Source organism: Calonectris borealis, chromosome 5 (assembly GCF_964195595.1).
Source record: "Calonectris borealis chromosome 5, bCalBor7.hap1.2, whole genome shotgun sequence".
Lineage (NCBI taxonomy): Eukaryota > Metazoa > Chordata > Aves > Procellariiformes > Procellariidae > Calonectris > Calonectris borealis.
Window position 1 is genome coordinate 42,053,375 of NC_134316.1, and position 18,687 is coordinate 42,072,061.

General features: G+C 41.3%; 2 protein-coding genes across 2 annotated transcripts in view; both read left to right on the forward strand.

Annotated features, from left to right (window-relative positions):
• VPS39 (VPS39 subunit of HOPS complex) overlaps nucleotides 1-1,686 on the forward strand; it is a 31,512-nt gene extending 29,826 nt beyond the window's left edge. Inside the window, exon 25 of the mRNA XM_075152080.1 lies at nucleotides 1,311-1,686. Within this exon, the coding sequence (XP_075008181.1) occupies nucleotides 1,311-1,386 (76 nt within the window). The 3' untranslated portion in view covers nucleotides 1,387-1,686. The remainder of the gene's footprint in view (nucleotides 1-1,310) is intronic.
• PLA2G4F (phospholipase A2 group IVF) overlaps nucleotides 1-18,687 on the forward strand; it is a 46,662-nt gene that overhangs the window by 2,826 nt on the left and 25,149 nt on the right. Inside the window, exons 3-15 of the mRNA XM_075152085.1 lie at nucleotides 3,743-3,815; nucleotides 5,914-6,050; nucleotides 7,490-7,618; nucleotides 9,069-9,109; nucleotides 9,712-9,754; nucleotides 10,973-11,039; nucleotides 11,342-11,511; nucleotides 13,592-13,705; nucleotides 14,218-14,255; nucleotides 15,192-15,327; nucleotides 16,064-16,200; nucleotides 17,344-17,566; nucleotides 18,159-18,273. Of these exons, the coding sequence (XP_075008186.1) occupies nucleotides 3,743-3,815; nucleotides 5,914-6,050; nucleotides 7,490-7,618; nucleotides 9,069-9,109; nucleotides 9,712-9,754; nucleotides 10,973-11,039; nucleotides 11,342-11,511; nucleotides 13,592-13,705; nucleotides 14,218-14,255; nucleotides 15,192-15,327; nucleotides 16,064-16,200; nucleotides 17,344-17,566; nucleotides 18,159-18,273 (1,423 nt within the window). The remainder of the gene's footprint in view (nucleotides 1-3,742; nucleotides 3,816-5,913; nucleotides 6,051-7,489; nucleotides 7,619-9,068; nucleotides 9,110-9,711; nucleotides 9,755-10,972; nucleotides 11,040-11,341; nucleotides 11,512-13,591; nucleotides 13,706-14,217; nucleotides 14,256-15,191; nucleotides 15,328-16,063; nucleotides 16,201-17,343; nucleotides 17,567-18,158; nucleotides 18,274-18,687) is intronic.

An 18,687-nucleotide genomic window follows, 5' to 3' on the forward strand; every position in this document is an offset into this window, starting at 1 on the left:
CAGTTGTGCAAGGAGAGGGGCAGCAGATCACCCTTTTGGCTTTGGAGGTTAATTCAATATGATCAGCTATCTTTAACTTTCCAAAGTTTAGCCTTAGTTTCACACATCTCAAGACAAACAACATAAACTGAGAGCGAGCCCAGTGTTTGCCACTGCTGTTGTGATACTGAGCTGCTTGCGCTACTGTTCTCACCCGAGCGGTTATAACACTTGCCCTCCAGAAGACCACGGTTCTTAGGGCTGGGTCTGAAGTCTCCTTTGTGACTGTGGGCGCACACTTCTGGAGGAGGAAGGAAAATGCAAAGGGTGCCTAGGAAAGCCAGGAGTTTACCTTTGGGTTTAAAAGTGAACTTGTGGCACTGTGGCTGAAATAAGGAGGAAGGGAATCACGGGCAGCAGTGTTTACTTGGGAGCAGGAACAAGATGGGGGGAAGTGCTCCCTTGGACATTTCTTTGACTGAGCTACCTGATTTGCCTGGTAGCAGTGAACAAAAAAGAAAATATGGCTTAGAAGTTACCTTTTTGTTTGCTATTGACATTTCTGTAATGAAACTGGTGTGTTTATTGTGAGTCCCCCGCCTCCACTGAGAGATGTGGAGTGGATCCCAGAACTTGCCGTATAAAGGCAGGTGTTCTGGACTGTATCAGAGTAAAGACTACTGGGTCCTGTGGCTGGGATAACCTCTTGCAGTTGCTTGCTGCTGGATCAGCACCTTCACTTTAGATGAAAAATACAGACAGTTGCTAGCAGGGTTAAGTGTTTGAGAATTAAGACTTGTACCCTCTTTTGAGGATTTCAAGGTTGTTTTTGCTTCAGATGCACTTTCCTGAGCTTTGGAAAAGGGATGATTCTGAAAAATCATTAAACTGCAAACTAGAAATTAGTTGTTTGCATCTGTCACGTACATTGGTATGTCGTCATGTACACTGGTATCGGCAGAACTGTCATTATTTGTTGTTCATTTCCCATACAGATTTCTTGCCTGATTTTTCCCTGATGTGTTCAGATAGAGCATATCTGATACTCTCATGCTTCATTACTCTGCAAGCTCACCTTCTAACATGTTATGACCTTGCTGTGCCTTGGCTAAAAGATAAGTAGAAAAGGCACATGGGAAGGTTCTGGTGTAATTGGTAGCACAGGCTTGGGTGCACAGTGAAACATCTGTTGCATTATATGCTCTTAAATTATGACATGTGTGTGGAAAATGTATCCTCAGCTATGTAATGACTGACTGCAAATCAACAGTTGTTAGAGACCTTTGGAAAGGACTTTCTTTTGAACGTGTAACTATACTATATGTTGACAGATGGTGTGCAGTAGAAGAGGGATATGCTATCTTCAGGGTGTTCTGTGCTTCCTCTGCTGATTTCCTCTGCGTCTGAATTCCAGGCGATAGTCAGGCTACATGAGTGAAGATTACTTTGACAGCAGTGGGGGTGTGATCACGTAGCTTCATTTCTCAACAACCTGAAGAGTTGCAGCACCTTTAAGAAGTCGGTGAGAATAATCTATGCAATCTTGAATTTCTCTCTGTAGTCCATTCCCCGACTTGACAAGGTAGAAAGGAGGTCAGGCTTTGCTTGAGAAACTAGTGTCAGTGATTGAACAAAATAGAAGTGATTAGGAAAGGTTTAAAAAGGAAGAAAACTAGCATCTGAAGGATAGAGCTCATAGTGAAATTAGATGTGAAGGCATGTCTTGTTCCCAGAAACAATTGAGGGAAGGAGTATCTTCAACATGTTGATGCTGCAAATAAGAGCCCTTTAAGAGTAATAATAGTATGATTAGAGTTTATTTGCACAATTTTAATGTGGCACCTGTATGTGAGATATCTTAGACTATGCATGTAATTTTTACCCTTCACTTGTTGGTCAGGGTGGATGGCACTCACTTAGCACAAAGTTACTTGGTAACTGTGTATGTCTTGGTTTTATTGTGTTGTTCAAACCCTGTTGGCAAGTATCTTACAGCGATAAGGAATAAGGAAAAACCCACAAGTATGTGACTACTTAACAAACATAGTGCAGTTCCGTTTATCAGATCAGGAATATTCAAGAAGAGTTTGACAGTTCAGGGTTCACTGGTTTTCTTGAGATCCTAGTTAGTGATATGTACAGCCTATGTTTTTATATAATATTTGGCACTCTACAGCATTTTGTTGTAAGCAAAGATCCTATTGAATTCAGTTGTAGATGAATACTTAGCATATTGGAAATTAAACTCTGGTCTCAAGCCAACCATGTGGAAAATGATGAATGTGAAGTAGTGACCACTTGTAAAAAGCATTTTGAAATAGGATTTAAGAATAGAAAAGGTTCTTAGCTGGCCAGGATTGTGTCATAACTGATGGAAATGAGGCAGAATCCCATTCTGTTTATGAGCCTTACACAATTGCTTCTGTCCAGTCTCTGCACTAAATCCCTTCAAGCTGTTTTCTCTTGTCTTCCCCTGCCCTCCCCCCCACTTCTCCTTCATGATCTTCTAGTATTCAGTCAGGCTTTTCTTTCTGCTTCACATCCAGGCATTTGGATACTAATATTACTTTCCAAAAATAGCCTCCCCAAAGCTTTCAAGAGCAAGGATTACATTTTGATCTATGCTGGTAAAGTGGCATGCACGTCTAGAGTGCTGATACCAGTAACAGTCCAGAATGAATAGGAATTTAAGGTTTGTCTTTTCTTGCTCAAACTGCCGTGAGGTATGCGTTCCTACAAGAAAGTGTTTTTTTTTCTCATTCTAAACAGCGTATGCTTTCTGTCTTTAGACCATGCTGTTAAGGTTCTTGCCATGTCTGCTAATGCTCAAGTATGCGTGTGCCCTTGACAAGTACTTTTAAACTAGCCAAGCCATGATTAAAATTACTTGAGCAGCTTCAGTATCTGTTTATCCTTCAGCAGGAATGAACTAATGAAGCAATTCAAAATTGATCTGTAATTAGAGGAAACCCTAAATAAGGGACTTATTTTCTGAAGTCTGTGAGGAGTTACCCTAAGAGATCACTCATTGCTGTGCAGAAAGGGAATTGAGTTTCCCTCTAGACTCCTTCAGTCTTTCTCCAGGACATTGAAAGCACTGCATATGTTCCCAAGTTGACTCATTAATAGTTTATTGTCCTGGTTTCGGCTGGGATAGGGTTAAATTTCTTCCTAGTGCTGCGTTTTGGATTTAGTATGAGGAGAATGTTGATAACACACTGATGTTTTCAGTTGTTGCTAAGTGCCCTCCTAGTCCAAGGACAGCTCCCGTGCCTACTGACTGAGCTAGGTACACGAGATGGGAGGGAACATAATCAGGACAGCCAGCCCGGCTGGCCAATGGGGTATTCCATACCATGTGACGTCATGCTCAGTATATGAATGGTAGGCGTGATCCAGGAAGTACCGATTGCTACTTGGTTATTGGTCAGCGCGAGTGGTGAGCAATTGCATTGTGCATCACTCATTTTGTATATTCTATCATTACTTATTATTATTATTTTCCCTTTTCTGTTCTATTAAACTGTCTTTATCTCAACCCACGAGTTTTTCTCACTCTTACTCTTCCGATTCTCTCCCGGTCCCACTGCGGGGGGCGGGGGGAGTGAGCGAGTGGCTGCGTGGTATTTGGCTGCCTGCCAGATTAAACCATGACATTTATTTTGGGCTGACTGGTCTGATCCATTTCTCTGGACTGACACTAGTGTAGTTATAGAAAGGGCATTGCAGTTGTTACATGCTGAGCTTGTTCCTCTCTTTTCAGCGGGAGAAGCACCCTTACTACAACTTAACAGTAAAAGTCCTCCGAGCCAGGAACATCAAGGGTACAGATCTGTGTAAGTATTTAGTCAAGGTATTACAAAAACAGATGGTTTGTTTAGTGCATACCTGTAACACAGGTAGCATTGTTATGGGAAATTCTTACCTACATATAGTGTATTGCCTTTATGTCTGAACAAAGGCTTCTCTTGTAAAGCATTATATATATATTTTAAAGGCTTGATGTGAGGCTGAGTTGCAGATTAACCCTGCTACTTTGTAGAACAAGATCAGGTAAGTCCTGGTAACTTTTTACTTCCCTGCTCCTGTATATGTCCTACTGTGGCCTGTTCTGTGTTCCTTTGTCTGGATTCAGCCCTCATGGCAAGTTTCACCCTTGCTGCTGCTGAACAGTCGTCTTGCACCTGGAAGTAGCACTCTTCAATTCTAGCTTCCAAATATTTGTTTTTCCCAGGTGTAGTAGTGCTTGCTTTCATGTGTCTGCTATTTTGCTTGTGTCATTGAAGCTTTTTAAGGAGGCAGGTGGTTGACTGATTCCAAGACAAACTGCTTTTTACGTGTTCTTGTTTTTTATAGCATGGTATATATTCCCTTCCTCTTACGCATCTGTGCTGAATAAAGTTCTCAGAGCTGTTTGGGGCATTTTGATCTTTAAAACTCATTTGAGATTTAATTCCTTCAGATTTAATACAGTAAGGTAGTCTGCCTGCCTTAAGTTTATATCTGGCATCCTATATCAAACTACTGGAATGCTAAATGACTATCCAGGGAATGGAAAGCCCTCCTGAAGGGCTGAGGGCTAGAATCACACTGTGAAGTTCTTTTTATGGCCTCTTTGTTCAACTGGAATGAAGAATGGTTCCCATACTTGAGTTGTTAAAGGGGCCTCAACTGGAAGAAGGAAGGACTCTGAGATAATCGGTTATTTTTAGGGAATGGAAACAGAAAGCTCAGCTCCTGGCCAAACTGGGTGAGGGTATAGCAGTGGGTGGATATTGTCTACTTGGACTTTAGTAAGGCTTTTGATGCTGTCTCCCAGAAGATTCTCATAGAGAAGCTGATGAAGTATGGGCTGGATGAGCAGACAGGGAGTTGAATTGAGAACTGGCTGAATGGCAGAGCTCAGAGGGTGGTGATGAGTGGTATAAAGTCTAGTTGGAAGCCAGTAACTAGGGGTGTAACCTAGGGATCAATTCTGGGTCCCATATTGTTCAATGTCTTCGTTAATGATCTGGATGATGGGGCAGAGTGTACCCTCAGCACGTCTGCTGATGTTACAAAACTGGGAGGAGTGACTGGTACACCAAATGCTGCTCTCCAGAGGGACCTCCGCAGGCTGGAAAAGGGGGCTGACAGGAACCTCATGCAAGGTCCTGCATCTGGGGAGGAACAACCCTGTGCACCAGTGTATGCTGGGGGCCAATAGGCGGGAAAACAGCTTTGCAGAAAAGGGCTGGGGGGTGCTGGTGGACAGCAAGCTGACCATAAGCCAGTAATGTGCTCTTGCCGCACGGAAGGCTAACGGTATCCTGGGCTGCATTAGGAGGAGCATTGCCAACAGGACGAGCGAGGTGATCCTTCCCCTTTACTCAGCACTGGTGAGGCTGCATCTGGAGTGCTGTGTCTAGGTCTGGGGTCTCCGCTACGAGAGATATTGGAGCCACTGAAGAGAGTCTAGCGAAGGGCCACTAAGACTGTAAGCAGACTGGAGCATCTCTCATGAGAAAAGGCCGAGAGATCTGTGACTGCTTAGCCTGCAGAAGAGAAGGCTCAGGGGAATCTTACCGATGTGTACAAGTATCTGAAAGGAGGGTGTTAAGAAGATAGAGCCAGACTCTTCCAGTGGTGCCCAGTGACAGGACAAGAGGCAGCAATCTTTTTTTGAAAAGTTGCTCTTCCAGGTTTTGAGTAGACGTCCCTTTTATTAAGGGCCTTATGGTTTGGATGAACCAGAAAAAAGAAATACAGGTACCTAGTGTTCAATTTGCTGCTGTTTAAAGATGTGTACTTCATTAAAGGCTTTTGCTTTACAAGTCCAGCCTTAAATTTGCACGTTTCTGTGGTGCAATGAGCTCTAGAAAATGAGGAGCTCATGGGGAAGAGTATGTTTGATTAAAGTTGTTCTGATATCTGTCTCCACACTCTCTGCTCTAGTGTCCAAGGCCGACTGCTACGTGGAGCTAAAACTGCCCACTGCGTCTCCCATAGTCTCCCGAACTCAGGTTGTTGACAACTCTGATAACCCAGAATGGAATGAAACTTTCCAGTATCGAATCCATAGTGCCGTCAAGGTAAGGAGTGCACCTTGTGGAGCTGGTTGGGCTACCTGCATTTCTCTACTGGCTTACTTTTGACACTTTATTCAAAACCAAGGGATCTTCATTACCCTCAAAACCAGTGTTGCTTGTAAGGTGTCAGTCGTCTTCAGTGGTACGAAAAGCTGTACTATGCACGTCCAGTGATAATCACAGCGGTTTGTAACTGCAGTCTCATGTAAATTGCAGCTAGAATTTTCCATAAATATCCTTGTAATGCAACTCAGGAAAGGGAAGTTATGGCACTACCTGGTAGAGTTCAAGGAAATTCCTTGATGAAGCAAGTTGCTATTTGAGGGTTGCGTCTACTTTCACGGAGTAGCTGTTGCCTTATTGTAGCTCTACTTGCCTTACACAGCCAAGTGGCTGAGTGAGGATAATGGGAACTAAATTTCAGATCACTTTGCCACTTAGTTCATTCAGTCAAATTTTGCCATCAGTTCCCATGGTCGAGAAAAGCAAAACTCTTAGAGACAGTACATCTGTCTGCTGTCTGTGCAGGACCTAACAGAGTATTGAACAAAGTCTTCAGATTGCCAGCATTCATTTTCAAAGTAGACACTAATGGTAGAGGGAAGGAAACTGTACTTGAAAAGATTAGTTTTACTATGGCACTATTGAATAACATCCTAGGCTTTGGGATAATGTGCTTATTAACAAGAAACTATCCCCCTCGCTGGAGTACCTTTCCATAATGGTTGGTGACAAAGGTGGAATGGTAGTTGACTTAAATGGTAAGAAAATTGCAAACTAAGCTTTAGAGTGTGTGAGCTTTTTCTTCCCCTGCAGGCTCCTGAAGCCTCGGTCCGGTTACTGCTGCGAGGCTGTGCCAGCACAATTCTAAGTTCAGTCTTGTCTCCTTGAAAGCTAGTTGCTGCGAGGCCATTTTTTGGGTGCCATATGTACTCCTTGAGTCTATTTCAATTAGTTTCTGCTGGACTGACCTGCTCTGAGACCGGGCTGAGCAGGAAGTGATAGGTCCCTATAACATCCTGGACTGAATCATGCTGAAAGAGTGGAAATTGCTGTTGCTTCCTCAGGCAAATCTGTGCCTGAAGCTGGTGGAGGGTACTGCCACGTGCATTCAGCTGAGGCCTCTCTCTAGTTGGGAAGCTCAGAAAATCTTTTAGCTAAACACTGTCATACAATCATTAAGGTTGGAAAAGACCTCGTAATATCATCGAGTCCAACCGTCAACCCAACACTACCATGCCCACTACACCATGTCCCGTCAACTAGAAGCTTTTTGCTTAACTATGCTGTAAGTCCTGCTGGAAATAGTGAATTGTCTTTAGGAGTGAGAGTGGGGAAGGGTATTGATTAATGCATAAAGTGTCTGTTGTATACAGCTACTCAGGTTTGTGGAAGTGTTTCTGTCTCTTCATCTGAGGCTGTTTGTTTCTGTTTGGCTTTAGAACATTCTGGAATTGACACTCTATGATAAGGATGTCCTCGTCAGCGATGAGCTCACTTCTGTCGTCTTCGATGTAGGGGGCATGAAGCCGGGTCAGCCCCTGCTGCGCACTTTCAGGTTGAACCCTGAGGTTAGTCCCTGGCTTCTTCCCAGGTCAACTATGAATAGCTGCAGCTCATCATGACAGAAATCGGCAGTGTGTGCTGGTTGATCTATCTGTGTTGTAGAAGCCAGAAGGGGAAAATGCGTCAGCAGGTGATGACAGCATATGTGGTTTTACTGTCATCTGAGGAGTTTCTTAAATCCTTAGTGATTTTTTGTGTGTGTGTGTGTGTGTGTGTTCCACAGTCTTTGGGATGCCATGCTAAATGAAACTTGGGATGACTGCTGTCTCTCAGATGTTAAAACACTTTTAAAGGGAATTGATTTTTCAGGAGATGAGAGGGGCATAAACTGGGCTTAAAAGGAAAGGTATTTCCAGTTAGCAGTCATTTTGGGACTGCAGACTGTCTTATTTGGTTGATTGTCATCAGTTTGCAGAAGTTTCTTGCTGCAAAGGTTATCTCCGTATTTAATAAGTCAAAAGCCTAAGAAAAGCTTATTTTACCTGAGATACGTTCAGTTACATTTAACCTCTGCTTCATGTGGGTGACATTGGTGCGTATCGGCTACTCTCAGTCCCTGTGCACCTGCACTTGCAACAAGACAGCTTGTTTTGCATAGCTAAAGCCATATCACCAGTCTGATCTTCTCCGTAACTGCCTCAAACACATTGCTACAATAGGTCTGGATTAAAGGTGAGCTAACGATGTGTGTTCTTGAGAAATGGGGCTGCAGTGCTGTTGGTGTGGTCAGAAGCAGACTAACTGGTATGCAGTTAGCAGGGAGGTGTTGGTCAGTGTCCCAGGCACTCTAAATGATTTCTGATCACGGAAAGAGGCTTAGTAGCTCCCTCGTTCCCCCTAACTCTATCCTGTTTGCTGAATGCTCAAGTCATCTTGATCAGTAATTATGGAACTGGAAAATTCAACTTCAGTAAAGAGAATTACCCAAATTGGCTTCTACTCAGTTATTTTAAAAGCTGCGTTAGTTCTGGTATCAAGCATTTACTGTATGCTATGGCAGGGGAAAAGATGACTGGATTAAAGTCTGTGTGAGACAAAGACAGCAATGAGCTAGGAGTGCGATCTGCTGTAATAACAAATGGGAGGAAGCATGAAACCTCACGTAGAAGCTGTTTGCAGAGGTGGCACTGCAGTGGTACTTGAGCCAAAAGAGGGTGTGTTTTTCTTATTAGCAGAGTAATGGACCCGAGAGCCAACTCTCACTTGTGTGCGCTTGTCTCCTCAAACATAGATGTGTCTGGTCATGTAGGATATGCCCGGGAGGAGAGGAATTTTTAAAGAACAACAACAACAGAAGGCATAAAAATTTACATCTTCCAAAATCTAATTGGAGCTTTTGTAAAAGCACCAGAAATAGTTACTATAGTTTGTAACAGGAAGAAAGCTTAATCTCGTGGAAAAACTTAATTATATTCAAGATCAAGGCTCACCTTTGTCCAACTTTTATTTTCAAAGGCTAATGAAGAGCTGGATGTAGAGTTTTACTTGGAGAAATGGTGAGTCTTGCCTGAAGAGCTGAATGAACTTGTGCTCTGCAGATATGTTGTCTTAGTTGCTTTTTCTGTGCAGAGACAGTCTTGCCCATAAGAAGGCTAACGCTTTACAGTTCTCTGGTGTTTGAGTTAATTCACCAATGGCTGATCACAAATATACTTTAAAGCTCTAGTCACCAAAATTTTTGGGGTACCAAAAAAGAAACAAAATTTTGCTGGACTTCATGGGAATGGCAGTGCTGCAAAGGAAATGAACAATTTGTGGAAGAGTTACTTAGGAGTGGAAAGCTTACACAGTTAACCTTGCAATATAAACAACTGAATCTATCTGACAGTCTATTTCTCCTATTTCTCTAGGTTATCAAAATAACTGAGATGGGGAGACCTTATACCATATGCTTGTAGTTGCAGAGGAATTTTTTCTTCAGTATTTTTTCCCCCGTTGTTCTCTGAAAGGAAGTATACTTGGTGTCAGTCTAATTTGCATAGATCTCTCACACTGAGGACCTTTCTCGTCCACCTCTTATCCAGGCAGTTGGTTTGTAAAGTAGGATGAAGCAAATTAAAAACAAAACTCATTTGCATTAAATCTCTTCCTTTCACAGCTCAGATGCCCCTACAGAGGTATTGACCAATGGAGTCCTTGTGGTGAGTACATGGAAATGAATTACATATATGTTGCGATTTACTTCTGAAGGTAGGGTTTTAGTAGTGAGAGGACAAAAATTATTGGGAATTCAACTCCTGCATCCAAATAGCTCCTATTCTCTCCAGCATGTGCCTCTCTTTTTTAATTTTCTGTTTGAAAAAGCTTCAATTTTTAAAACATTATACCAACTCACAGAAATGGTATTTTTTTTTTTTTCCAGTGGGGCTGTTTTAAAAGATATAAACACCAAATGTCTTTAGGAGGCTGGTGAGTCTTGCAGATTGTACTGAGTTTTCTAGCCTACATGCTGGCCAGGTATAGCCCCCTTCTTATCTTAACACCTATTATTTCTAAGCTTTTATCAGTGCCATTAGTAAGTAGGTGATAACTCTCTAGTCTGAGAGTGGGAGACCTCATCTTGAGGGATTTGTCTGTTTTCTTGGGGCAATCAGTCCAAAAAAATCCATGTGTTATACATTAAAAATACAGGTGTTACCACCTCTTTTCTCCCCCCAAAGGAAAGGGACCGGAGTGATGTTTTTTAGTAAGGGGAAAAGGATGTGAAAGAGTTCATCGTTGTTGAAATGCAGAGTTTTAACAGTTTTTCAGGAAAAATTGGTGGCATTTAACAGCACAGTTCTGCAAACTGTTTCACAGGAGAGAGTCCTTTGTGTTCCTATTTCCCTTAGCAAATCAGTCTTACGTTCAAGCAGGGGAGTAGTTTCTTATCTTTGAGAGCAATAATGGCCAATTAAGTATCTCATCTGCTGTCCTAGAAGGGAAGCTGATGATTGAATGGTGTGAGAGACTAAATTTCATGAGGACATGGACAATCCAAGGACAGAAAGTCATGGCAGAATTTATGAAGTGCTTGCTTGGATCTGAACAGGTTCTGAATAGGTACTCACACATGCATTAAGAAAAGGTAAAACCTGTTGGCTTTACAGAAAACCCCAGGTGTTGAGAACTGGTAACTATGAAGTACTGCTTGCAAAAAAAATTAGTAACTGGAATAGAAAAGGTGGTTTTGATTTTGAAACGAGCAGATAATCCCTTCCTGCTGAAACAGAACTTGCTCTTTATTTGTAAGATCAAAATAATCCTTAATTTTTTTGACAGCTTGCAGCTGTAAACCTAAACCTACTATAGTATGTGGATTAAGCTTCAACAAAGTGAAGGAAAACCTCATAACCAGAGCTGGTTTCTTCTTTTCACAGGTTCATCCTTGCTTGTCTCTGCAAGGCACTGTCAACAAAGAGGAAAAAGCAAAAGAGAAACAGCAAGGTAGGGCTGCCTGCAGAGTTTAAGTCAGATGTACTTTTCAGCACGTTTATTCCTTGGGAGAGAGGGAAGACTTGATTCTCTGTCTATACAGTGTATTTTTATTTACTGACTACAAAATTGACTTTTTAAGTTAATTTTGCTTTTATTTTTAATACTAAATAATACTGGGTCACTTCCAGTGCATACCACACAAGAATCTTTGCTTGTGTTTTCGTAGTCTCAGCTACACTTAAACAAGTATCTTATTTGCGACATTTATTTAAATGGTTTCTATGGCCTCAACTTCTTACTCTAATGCACAGGGAGCTGTGAGGTCAAGCTGTCTGTTCCAGGGGCGTATCAGAAGCAGTTGTGTATTCCTTGGAGACCTGACAATGAGAAGGATTACGGAACCTCGTTTGTCTTTCATATGGATAAAGAAATGTGTCTGGAACTGCAAGTGGAGCTGCAGCAAACCGTATCTGTCTTACAGGTAAGCATCTGTGCTGACTGCTACAAAGTTTACAGTCCACTTTTGAATAAATCCACTCTGAAACCAATGCCTTTGGTCCATGAAAATATCCTTAAACATAAATTGAACGGCCTTAATTTGATCATAAGAAGGCTAGGGACTTCTTCAGATATTCCAGGATGTCAGTTTTGGGTATATTACTCAGGTACGTCTGGCTGTCAAAAGCTTGCATTGGAAGCAAGTTTCTTGTGGAGTACTATATATGTATGTGGTGCTAGGGACCATCTGTTATTAAGGTTACTCATCGCTTCCAGATATACCTTTGTGATCAAACTTAACTCTAATGTTGTAACTGCTCAGATTAAAATTTTCTAGGCTAAAAGCCTGTCTTGAACGGATTTTTCTGGTTATGCATTAGGACTTTATGCGCAGAGAGAGAAGTTTTTCTTTATCATTGCTTTTTACACACTACTATTTTTTATTTTAAAAACTGAATAAAAATGTCAGACTTCTCATTGGATCTTTGACATTGGGTAAGGAGGTGAATTTGTCTTAAAATTATACCCTCCCGAACGTTTTAAAATCTGTTCAAACTTGGGGATTAAAAAATGTGAATCTGCACATGCGTGCTACATGAAGACGTCTTTACTTTCAGCTGTTGAGATACTCTATAGCAAGTCTTTTCTATTAGAAACTTGTAGAGCACGTGCCACTTCCAGAGGCTTATTTAACTTTACCTATCACTTCACAGTTTCTACAGGTACCCATGCAGTTTGTGTATCCCATAGGAGTGACTAAATATTCATGTGATGACTGCTCCCAGTATAGCCAGACACCAAAAATGAGAGCAAGGAAACTATTTATTCTGTGATGTTATTCATCCCCACAAGCAGTTGGGCAGCATGAATGCAGATGGTGATCTTGACTACTCTAGAGGCAGCTACAGAGAAGAGGACACAAAAAGGAATATGGAAGAATAGCTTTGCCATGGGGTTGGACTGGGCAGCAAACATGAGCTGAAGGGAGAGACCTGGACTTAAGCAGTCAAAAACTGAAAGCCAGGCAAGCAAAAACAGGGTAGAAGTCAACCACGGAGACTGGCCCAGGTGGTGTACCTCAACCAAACCACCCCCGGTAGCTAGCAGAACATACTCCTTCAAGAGCTGGCATAGAGCACAAAGCTATCCAGTCTGACCTTTCCTCTCTTATCAGAGGTAGGAGAGTGCCAGGAATGTAGTAATGTTGCTTGCCCTGTACCAAAATGCATGTTATTTGCCTCTGTTAGGAGGAGGACAGTGGGCTGAGAGGGACATTTGACTCAGGACAGCTGTTTTTGGTCAGAAAACATCTGTGAAATCTATGGGTAGTTCCTTCTTTTTGTGAGAAGGGTGACAACCTGTTGTTTCGTTAAGGTGCTGCCTCCTCCCAAGGGTTGAGGCCAGTGTAAAGGCTCCAGCCCACCTGGTAGACTCTGAAGGTTTGAGTGTGGCCCTGTGATGTGAGGGTTTTTTTTAATATGCCTCTTTTAAATTTAGGAATCTGCACACAGCTCTGTATTGAGAGAGCTTGCTACTTGCTAATCCAACATGGGAGAAAACTCAAAGATTTTCTGGCAAACTTTAATTTGCTCTGCTTGTAAAGATTATTATGTTTTTTAATTACATGCTCCCGTTTGTCCCTAAGGCTATTATCTTATTTCCTATTTTGCGGTATTTTTTTCTGTATGTCTAATGCTGTTGCCTTGTTGGTATCTTTTCCAAATCCTGCTTTGAAGACAGAATGCAAGTTCGCTTGTGAGCTTTCTGACACATGTCAGAACACAACTATTTTTGGGGGAAATTTTATATTTGGAGATGAAGATTTTTTGCTTGTGGCAGACAGCTATATTAAAAAAAAAAAAAGGAAGCTATTTGAGTGACAGAAATAATCCCAGCAAAGATCTGTCAAGCAGAGAGCAGGATGATCTTGAAAAGCCTTAGACTTTTGGGAAAGATTTAGTTATAATGATCTTAAGGATTGTTTTGTTTGCTGTTTTGACATATGAAAGTCATATCTTTAACTTTTTTCTGGAGAGCTCAGATAACACTTTTTTTGTTATTAGGATGGTATGAACCCTGATATTGAAAAGCATACTACAGTTCTGGGATTGGGGACTGTACCAGTTAATTCCCTTCCTACTGGACAAAAAGTTGATAGAATCGTTTCTCTGGGAGAGGTAATGTCAACATTTCGCACTTGTTTTAACATGCTTGGGATAACTTTTTCCCCCATTGCCTATAGGCATTTGGAAACTTAAGCTGCACGTGATTCTTAGGAGTGCTGTTTTCTTAGATATCTAGAATGAAATATTGAGATTACTCAGCACAATTCGTCTAAAAATGTTTTCACGGTTGGATCTTGCAAAAAAAGTATGAAGTTAATAACTTTCCAAAGCAAAAAGTCTATTAGGGTGTGAAAGAAAAATATCAGAGGAGGAGAAAAGCAAGAAGCTTGCAGAAGAAATAATTTTTCCCCCCTGCTCTCTGAGTACATGTTTTTATTCTCTGTGGAGACTATTGAAAATGTCTGAAACAGGTGCAAGGGCAAGGTGTTCCCGAGATGTAGTTTTGTGGGTGGGAGTGCTGTTCTGGTTAGTATCTGGTGACCCCATTGATGGCATAACCTCTAGTTAGTATTTCCACCTATGTAGTTGCTATCAGTTGCAAGATGTGTTCTCTCTTTTCACAGGGACAAAGTTTGGATATGACTTTGAAAACTGAAGAGAGGTGAGTGGGAACCTCAAAGACCTCTAAAAATCAGGAAAGGCCTTTATTCTCATAGTGAAGGAGCTGAGTGACTCTCCCCACTATTCTGGGGAGGTCTGTTGTCTCCATTGATCTCTTGGGATAGATTAAAGAAAAATATCTTTGGTTGTTTTTCTTCTGAAGGCTGTGACTCTTCACTTTGCAGATACAGATTGGTGTCAGTCCTGCTGAAATCTGAACAAATTTTGTGTTCCTGATACTTAAATGTAAAATAGCTGATGGTGTAAATATTAAGTAGCTTTGTTAGATACTGATAGTTCCCAGAATATGTGCAGTGCTGTGCTGACAAACAGGAAAGGACATCAGTGTGTGAAGAGCTTGAACTATCAAATAAAGGAAGGGTGCAAGAAAGGAGTATGAGGAAAGAAGAACACACAAAACCGAGCAGTTGGCTCGTAAGTTAGTAGTGTCATTGGGTATATAGTCATTAACTGAAGATCCTGCTCCCCTTTTACAAATTCATAGCAAGTTTATTGGTATTCAGTTGTCCCCTTCTGCCTCTTAAGTTCAGAAACTTCTGTTTTAAAATCGCTCTTCCCCTCATTTCTCCATCCATGTCAATACAGTAATCTCAGTTGCTCCTCATACAGTCATCTTCACCTACTGAGAATCTTTTCTTCCTCTGTAAAATTCCTGAAACTTAATCTGAATACTGTTTGACCAAGCTTTGTACTTAGACGTTAAGGGAGAAATACAATAGGGAGAAGTTTAATTTTTAATTCCAAAAGCTGTTGTTACAAAATAGCTGGTGTATAGACATACACTAAAACTTCATTTAAGAGTTTGATCCAGTGATTCAGATCAGCACCTAGATTGTGTGTTCACAGAAATTGCTTTTCCCTGGTAATTACAAATTCTCCAAAATTTTGGGTGTTTTTGTCTTAATTTCTATTTCAGCACTTGGGATCTTGATATACGTCTGGGTTTTGACCTTTGTAAAGAGGAGAGAGAATTTTTGGACAAAAGGAAGAAAATAGTTTCTGAGGCACTGAGGAAGACTCTTCACTTAAAAGCATCCCCTCCAAAAGATGAGGTATTCAGCACAGTGCTGTAGTAAGATGCATAAAATCTTTGTGCTTGGTTGATAATTAGGTATTGTAGGATTCTTTGCCTGTAACCAACAGAAAACATGGTTCGCCTTCACCATGGCGTGAGCCAGATCCCTGTGACATTTCAGATCTGAAGTCTCAAATGTTGTTATATTGCTAAAATTTTGAGGGGGGTGTGTGTGTGTTTTACAACACAAAAAATTGAAATTTCAGAATGTATGTACTTTCTTTGCTTGAACTCTTGTATCTTGGGCTTTGAGCTCTGAATTGTGATGGGAAAGTCTCTGTTTCAGAATGGTTAATTGAAGCTCAGACCACAGGAACAGCTTCCTAATTGATGATTTGAGGACACTGTTATATATAGATAGCCTGATACCTTGCTCTGTGATCTTTGGGTGCCGTTATAAGAATGATTGCCTTTTTTTGTTCTTATGTGTATATTGGATGGCATGCAAGTAAATGTGTGATAATATACATAACAATTTCGGTAAGTGACTGTCCCTAAGATGACATTGCTATGTTTTATAGTAAACAATATATTTCGATTAAAGTAGAGAAAGGAGTTCTGGTTGAAATCAAACCTGAAATTACTTGAAATGTAAATAGAAATAGAGATTTTTATCTCTTAATTTCATAAGAATGAGACTTAGATGGGATTAGTTCTGTAATTTATTGGCAATTCAAAAGTCTGAGTGTGACTCCTGAGTTTGCTGTCTGCAGGTTCCAGTCGTAGCGGTACTGGGCTCTGGAGGTGGGATGAGAGCACTGACCTCGTTCTATGGCAGTCTCGCTGGGCTTCAGCAGCTGGGCCTTTTGGATGCTGCGATGTATCTCTGTGGCATTTCTGGCTCTACCTGGTATGTTACATGCAGTCTTGATTCCAGAAACTTATAGGTGAACGTGGTAGCGTTGGTGCAAAATAAGACCAAAACTGCATTTGTGCCACCTATAGACAGACAATGAAGTCAAATATTTTATCAGTTCTCACCCGTGCATTCTGATAGGGATCCTAAAGAGTCTGAGAGATTCATTAGCACTTCTAACGCATACAGCTACTGGCTAAATTTATGAATCTGATGCTTTTGCAAGCCTGGTAGTCGAATATTAGAACGTATTGTATGAATAAAACTGCTGTGTGTTCCCTCAGAGCCCTGTCTGCAAAAACTTTCCCCATTTCCTTGCTCTTGCCAAGAAGATAACTGAGGTGGTGCAAGTCACTGGAAACATGTCCACACGGACCACTATGTCACTACCTTCCAAAATGGCGTATGTGGCTGAATAGAGAAATAGCACCAGCTTGCCCTTTGGTGGACTGGAGCAATGTGCTGAAATGTTAGACATGGCTAGAATGTTTCAGTAGCTCAGTTCTTGGGGTTTGTGGTGAAATCATCCCCCCGTAAGTACACATTGTTTTCGTGAAATGATTTCACTGAGGAGTTGTGCAACCTGACAGTATAATCCTCCCTTCCAGAGCTTTATGTGTTAAATTAACTCCTGTGTACCTAGTATTCTTCCACTAACCTTGTGATCTGGCCTGCCCCTTTTAATTCAGAGACAGACTTTCAAACAAATGTAGGTACCTGTTCATGTGGATAGCCAGTATTCCAAACTAGTTTCTTATTTAATCAGACCTGTGTTCTGATGAAGGCTATGGCCTCTATTGCCGTATGCAGTAGCACTCTTGCTGTCAAACAGTCTCTCGGGGTTGTTATGGCCTGGAGTTAACTCGTAGTCATGAACTGATTCATGTGTGCTAGCATATGATGCTTGGAACATTTTTGAAAGGTAGGTTAGCTGTCAGGATGAAGTTGTCTTGTAGGTGTCAGGGTTTTCAGCATGTTTTGGAGATCCATTGTTATGGTCTCTTTTCACAATGTTTTGTCTTTTAGCTAGACTTCTCAAGCTTTTAGTTCAGTGATGCAGCACTAATTATAACTAGATAAAATTATTGTTTACACAAGGGTCATTATTAAAGATGACATTAATATAAGCATTTTCAGGTGTTTATCAACATTATATCAAGACCCTGACTGGTCGCAGAAAGACCTTCAAGATGCAATCAGAAGAGCTCAGGGTACTGTGTCCAGCAGCAAAACAGGGGCATTTTCCCCAGAACGACTGAAATACTATTTCCAGGAGCTGAATGCAATGGAGATTAGTGGACGGAAAGTTTCCTTTACAGATTTATGGGGCCTTATTGTGGAATATTTCCTACAACAGAAGGTGAGAGAGTTCACGTTTGGATGTGTACTGCTGTTTGTCTTCCAGGTGGGAGCTCTGCCCACCCACGTGGTGTTTGTTAAGAAACCAATTGCTCGCTACCTTTGTGAGCTGTTCTGGAATAGATGGTATTGTGGAATAAACATAGGGAGTTGTCATCACTTTCTGCCCCGGGTTTCCCAGCACCCTTCTTTATGACTTCAAAATTCTTTACTATAGATCAGTGCTATAGAAAAATGGAGTGTTTATTTGGAATGACTGTTGTTAAATTAATGGCTTTTATATTGGGTAGGTTAAGCCTGAGAGAATGATCTTGGTTTTGCAAAATGGCGTTACTGTGCAGTATTTGCTATGCTAATTGAAATCAGAAATCAGAGGGGTAACTAGTTTATTAATAACACCAGACACTCTAAATATGCAACTGCAGAAATATTCTGGCAAAATCTAACCATGTGCATGGACAGCGGGAGGAAAAGGGACTTTGAATTAGTAGTATTGTTAATCAGAAATGCTAAGCAACAGCTTCAAATTATCAAAGTATGGGCACAGAACTTACCTGACTAAAGTGTGCTTCTCTTTCCTTGCTTGTGACCAGGAAGATCCATCAAAGCTGTCCGATCAGCAAGAAGCAGTGAAATGGGCCCAGAACCCCTATCCTATCTATGCAGCTGTCAATGTGAGGCCCAATATTAGCAGTGGTGACTTTGCAGGTATGAACATGGCAAATTTATTTTTGTTTGCTAAAATCCAGAAATTCCTTTCACCTATCCAGTTCCTTGGGTAGTGAGTAGCTGACAACAGGAAACGTGGCTGAAGCAGCAGTTGGTAGTGCAAGAGGCCATAGGATACTGGTTGGCAGAGTGTTATCATCCTGATGGCAAATGTCATCATGGCTATAACAGAAATGAGATTCAACTTTGCTGGCCACTCCACATGTTCTGCTAGAAAGTGCCTGAAACTTTCAGGAGCTGAGAGGGAAGATTCATGAGTCTGTGTCTGAATCAGAGAATTAAAGTCCTTGGTAATTAGGTGACCTACTTTCTTTTATAGTCTCAGATAATCAATTTGTGTAGGATTCATGTAAAATGATGGATTGGCAACCTTGTAGCATGCATCATCAAAAC